We start from the raw sequence: 6,000 nt of genomic DNA on the forward strand, positions 1-6,000 counted from the left end.
GTCCATATATTTTTAGAGACAAGAAAACAATTCCAGTGTATGCCTAAATGTCGATATCATAGAACCCTGTCAGCAAAAGGTTGTTGGGGGGCAAAAAAGGTCTCAGGTATTGACAGGAGTAAGAACAAAGGAGACTAATTTCAGTAACGCTGGAGTAAAAGGGAAGATGCTTTACCACAAGCTTTGGCCCCTCTGACTAAATCCACCACCAAGGTTTACGAAGGAGGAGGCAGGGTGATGCACCATAGAGTGGCAGTTACACGGGCTTTAGGCTCAGATAGACCTAAATTGAAATCCACTTTCTGTGCAACTCTGAGCAATTTACTCAACCTCTCTGAGACTTTTTTCTCATCAGAAAATATAACAAAAGCTTACCTCAGAGCTGCTATAGGATTAAATGATAGAATAAGTGTAAAGTCTTAGCACAGTGCCTAAGACATAGTAAAACTACAGAAATGGAAATTATTATTGTGGCTACTACAGTGCAGCCATTTTACCAAGTTACACGAATTACTACCCTTTTCTACCATCTTTCCTAGATTCCTTCCTCAGGATAGGGCCTAACTCAAAGGGCTGGGTGTGACAGAGTGTACCCTGTCATTTAAGGGTGTTATGACTGGCAGAATATGGGCAAGCAAAGACAAGATACCCCTAACAGTGTCTGAGATCACCACAGTAAAGAGACCAGCACACTCCAGGAAGAGGCCAAGAAAACTGGCCTCCTCCATTCGAGAAAGGCCCAGAACCTGCTGTCAGGTCTACCAAGGAACAGCCAAGCACACCTAAGCCCGATGCAGTACTAAGTGTGAGGAGACAGGTAAGCCCAGAGTCCTGCGGAACGCACAGGAGGAGCCTCTAACTCAGATTTGGTGAGGTTCGGGTAAGTTTTCCCAGGGTGTCAAAGGATCAATAGGAGTTGGCTAGGAGGACATTTCTGAAAAAGAAATGCATGTGTCAAGGCACAGAACTGTAATACAGTAAGGTGTTTGGTGAGGAAATTATATTTTCTATTATAGCAGTACACATCCACGTGCCCACTTCAAAGCCAAGGGCAGTTTACTAACTGGGAGAGACGCTAGTGGAAGCATTTTTTCAAAAGGACAGGCCATATGGTACACTGGAAAGAACGAAGACATAGCCAGTGCTAGCTAGCTGTTCCGTAATGAGCTCAATGACCTTGGGCAAGGTACTAAGCTTATTTTCTCATCTATAAATTGGATGGTTGAACACACAATTTTAAGGTCTCTTACTTCAATTGCTCACTTTCGTTAACAAACAACTATGATATAACAGTTATACCCCAAATGCTATTTTGAGACCTGGAATACATGATCCATATTCCTTTCAAACAACTGGGAAAGGCTCTAGATATACTTGTAGTGTTTTTTTCTTCTTCCTTTTGACATTTATTTAAGTAGGTACCAGACCCTGGTTAAGGCAATGCCTTTCAAAAATGATCTTTCATGAATTTTCTCAAATGAGGTATGTGACTTCCTTTCTGTTTTCAACATGCTAACAAACTCTGTCTCTAATAAATGAAAAGTGTTGGATTTTTTTTCATACAAATAAAATAAAATCTTTCTTATGTGCTTATCAGTCAGGTAGGTCTTGAAAATGAAACTTAATGTATACCTTGAACCATTTTGTAGACTGAGAGATATATTGCTGTGTTTAATGACAAAGGGTTCAACTGTTGTTTGTCAATTAGAAACACTCAGCAGGGGAAGAAAGTATGGCCCTACCAGGATCTAAATGCTGCCATGGTAACCAGAAACTTTTCTCACTGCCTTAATAGGGCTGAAGGCTGTTTCCAGAGTGAGACAGAAAGGGCTCTGAAAATGCAACCACCACCTATATGTTCCTGCTTATGTCATTTAATATAAAAAATTGAATGTGTTCATAATTTAACGTTTTAATGATATAAACACATTTGGCAGGGAAGCTCAAAGGCCTGCGGTGATTTGGCCCTCTAGGGTATGCAGTGCCAAAGTGCCCAGGCCCACCCTGCAGCCACATACGCTGCACTGTTCCTTTGCTCACCCGCCAGGCAGTGAATGGTGCTCCCGTAGCAGTCTTAACCACAGGGCAATGCTTTTCCTTTTCTCTGTATTTGGGAGTGAGGCACTGAGCTCTCAGTGTTTCTTAGACACAAATTAGAAAAGAAATCCAAGTCCAAAGGATTCACAAAGAAAGTAGCAGTGGCACAAAATTCTCCCTCCTCCAAAACCATTCAGGAAACATTCCATTCAACGAGGCTGGTGCTCAGCTCTGCTGGAGTCCCTGCTCACAGAAATGGTCTTTCCTTAAGCAGCAGTTTAAGGTGCTTACCAGAGGAGCAGCCCTTGAAGGCTCCAGGCTTGGTCTAGGCGCGGTTGAATACATGTAGTTAAAAAGGCGATCTATTTTTCGAAGGGGGACGCCACCACCTAGGTCACTGATCTGTAATGTATAAAAGGAGGGGAGGAAGAATAATAAGAAGTCCTCCTCACTCTATATTTAGTAGGAAGCAACAAGTTCATTAAATAAAATCCATACCAGATTACTCTAAAACATACAAGGGCTTTGAGCCCCTAATGAAATATGGTTCCTTTGTGAACAGTGTAATAAAAGGAGGCAGAGGAGTGTCGTGGGACCCCACAGGCTTGGGTTTGAGACCTTGCTTAGCTCCCTGGAAAACGGGGTAGTAATGAAGTTTATTTTTATTTTTTTGAAGTCTAAATGAGGTAATTTAAGCCAAGAATCTAATACAGTACTTACAAATAGGACACTCAATAAATATCAGTTTTCTTCCCTTCCCTCTGATTCCTCAATGTCTAGATACTATTAAAGTAACTAATAATGAAAGTATACATGTAAATAAAGCAGTTACCTTAATGGACAAGTCTTCTTTACCCAGAGTAACAAGGGTTTTAACAGCCGGGTAGGCCTGTTTTTTATCTTCATAGAGTTCAACTGTTGCTCTCATTGAATTCTGAAATAATAAGACCTTGTTTTTTAGCATACCGCTGACTCATAAACCATAATTTAAAAAAAAAAGAAATGAGCACAAGATTACTTATACACAGTTCTTCTGGGGGGCAAATATTCGTTGTATGTACATGGCATTTTCTCCCTCTAAAGAACTTAGCTGAATGAGTGTTTAAACCATGAAAAAACTTCCTGATGCTTTATTTTGTTTTTCATCTAGTTTTAGTCCCATCTACCAGACTAAACATCTGTTTTCCTTTCCTTCCTTTTATTCTTTTGGCTTCGCTGTAGGGTATTTAAATTATTCAACTTTCACCCAAGAGGAATGTTTTCATTACACGGAATGAGGCTGCAGAGCCTCACTGAGGCGCTTTAAACTCTATTTATCAGTCTGCATTGACGGAGCACCTTTCCTCTAAAGAAGGCAGAAAACCTCAGGGGATTCATGCTTCCCACAAAAATTAATCATTTGGCTGAAGAAAAGTGGAAGAAATGTCAGTTAAAAAGAAATTCTGAAAGAGCCACAGCTGTTGAAGAGAAGTTCACAATTGAATGCCCATCTCAGCCTTCAAGTGTTACATCAGTAACAGTATAATTTGGGGAAGCAAATCAGCATAACTGATTTTCAGGTGTTCAATTTAGGGTTTCACACATTGGAAGAAATGAAATTTGAGCTCAAACGCCTTGTGCCTGTAATCTTGCTATTGGAAATGCCATTCGCTACTGGCTAACAAAAGCAACAGCTTAAGCTGTAAAGAGTCTAAAGATTCTTTTTTGGGGGGGTAGTCCTTCTTGGTCCAGCTCTTCCACACCTATCTCCTCTGCCTCTGTCAGATCTTCTGAATTGTCTCAAATATGTAAAAGGGTTACAGTAGCTTTCAGGACTAGAATAACTGCTAATACACCAATACTTAATGTTCACAGGCCTAACTATGCATAAACATGTTTTTATTTTGATCTGGCTACCAGCAATAAAGCCTTTGCCCAGTTTGAAAATTAAAAAGCATCTCTAATCTCATAACTGAAGCAAAAAACAGTATGGATTTTACATAAAATCACTAAGGGACAATTAAGGTTCAAAATCAATATGTACTAATATTCACACAAACTATACTGTACACCACAATTTTTCATTTCACAGTGTACAAATTATAAAGCCCACAGGATATCAGAACTAGAATTTTTTAAATGGCTATGCAAAACCTTTTTCTTATGCTAATCTAATGAATCCATTATGCCCTGAATCAAAGTAATTTAAAATAAAGACTTCTTTCCATGTTGCTCAATTCCACTTACCTTGAACAACTCAAATAGCATGTGAAACAGATGTGAGGGCACATAAACTACCTGAATAGGTTTGTTTGGAGCTTTGGCTGAAAACAGAGACAAAACCGTCAGTGAATAAGGACCAAAACTAGGAGAAAGTCAATGTTTGCATTCAGTTTTCCACGCACATAAAAAAGAACCCTAGAAAAGGCTAATTTAGGTTTCTGCCTCTAAAGGCAGGGCTGAGCAAAAGCAAGTGCTTTGAGGTCCAACCAACTTTGGGTGAAATGCAGTTCCTTTACTTACCCGCTAGGTGACCTTGGGCAAATTGCTGCATCGCTTTGAAACTTAGTTGAGCAAAATTCTTATTACCTATGTCATAATGTTCTGAGCATTACTTACGGTCATCCAAATATCAGTCAAATGTTTTACAAATTGGGAGACACCCACCCCTACCATCAACCCCAGTGGTCAGCAGAGGGAATGTGAAACCACAGAGGAAAGGGGCATCTTCTGGTGAACTGGACTAAACAGCAACGTTAAATTCTGTTAAATTACGACAAACAAGGCATACTATAGAGTAGAACGTAAGGGTCACATCTTTTTTCTACCAGCAGCCCCCGAGACCTACAGTCCTTCCTCCTCGCATCAGGGATCTCCTGGGAAAATCGGAGCAACACCACATTCCATGTCAAGCACTAAGAACAGGGTGGGCCAAGGAGTAGATGCTAGGAAAAAAGATTTTTTTAATTAAAGTTTATTGGGAGATGCTAGAAAATTTAGTCCTTCCTCCTCCTTGTGACCATTTGAAATCACTTAAGTGACTCAAATGATACGAACTTTCTCAAGTATAACACAGACATACCCACCCTCTAATAAAGTACACAGTTGACAGTAATATAAAGCAGAGCAAACATTTGTTTGGTTCTGAGCAGTTTACAAAGAGCTTGCACATATATTATCCAGCTGAATCCTCCTGACAATGGTGTGTGGCTCACAGGGTAGCTGGAATCATTATGCGTGAGGACACAGGCTTTGCGGAGGCTATGTGACTTGCCCACTGTTAACAGAGGAGGCCCTGAAACTGGGCACCTGAACTAAGAGATTTTGTTTCTAAATCCAGAACTCTCTGAGGGTCAGTTATTTTTTTTAATTAAGTAATATATACAAATGACTAGAAAGGATGAAAAGTAAAAGTCCCTCCACCCTTTCCCGTCTCACTCCCAGAGACAGCTATTCATTACTACTTTGGCTTTGGTCTTTTGGTCGATAATATTTACATTCTGTTTTGTAGCCGTAATTAATCCTTCTGTACTCTGCCTATAGGTTCTTTTTCAGAAAGCTGCAAATCAATAGTGTTGGTGAGCTCATAACTAGGTAAATACTGAGCCCAGCAGAGCGGCCGCAACAGCATATCAGGGCAACACTTCCTTCCCTGAGTTCAATGACACGGCTCGTGTGTCACCTGCAGGAGAATGTGCTCAGCCTCAAGGTGAAATGGATTCTCTTTATCCTCCTCCAGCTGCTCAAGATCAGACTACCCTTTTTAAGTCACAAAATATTTAAGCCATGTTCTTTCTGATAGTTTTTATATACCGAGGGTGCCAAAAAAAAGTATATACATTTTAAGAAAGGAAAAACCTGTATTAAAATTATGCTGATGGTAACCACTTTATTTTTTTAAAGATTTTTATTGGGGAATTGGGGGGATGGGAACAGCGCTGGGGAATTGGGGAAGGGGAACAGACAAGTTGCTGTCCTTTTGTT

General features: G+C 40.2%; 1 protein-coding gene across 2 annotated transcripts in view; it reads right to left on the reverse strand.

Annotated features, from left to right (window-relative positions):
* The window catches only part of PDK3 (pyruvate dehydrogenase kinase 3), a 73,307-nt gene that overhangs the window by 16,189 nt on the left and 51,118 nt on the right, over positions 1-6,000 (reverse strand). For both annotated transcript variants that reach the window (XM_019625248.1, XM_019625247.1), the window contains exons 7-9: positions 4,264-4,340; positions 2,870-2,971; positions 2,329-2,439 (exon numbers count right to left, since the gene is read on the reverse strand). In XM_019625248.1, the coding sequence (XP_019480793.1) occupies positions 2,329-2,439; positions 2,870-2,971; positions 4,264-4,340 (290 nt within the window). The remainder of the gene's footprint in view (positions 1-2,328; positions 2,440-2,869; positions 2,972-4,263; positions 4,341-6,000) is intronic.

This window comes from Hipposideros armiger, unplaced genomic scaffold (genome assembly GCF_001890085.2).
Source record: "Hipposideros armiger isolate ML-2016 unplaced genomic scaffold, ASM189008v1 scaffold_620, whole genome shotgun sequence".
Classification (NCBI taxonomy): Eukaryota; Metazoa; Chordata; class Mammalia; order Chiroptera; family Hipposideridae; genus Hipposideros; species Hipposideros armiger.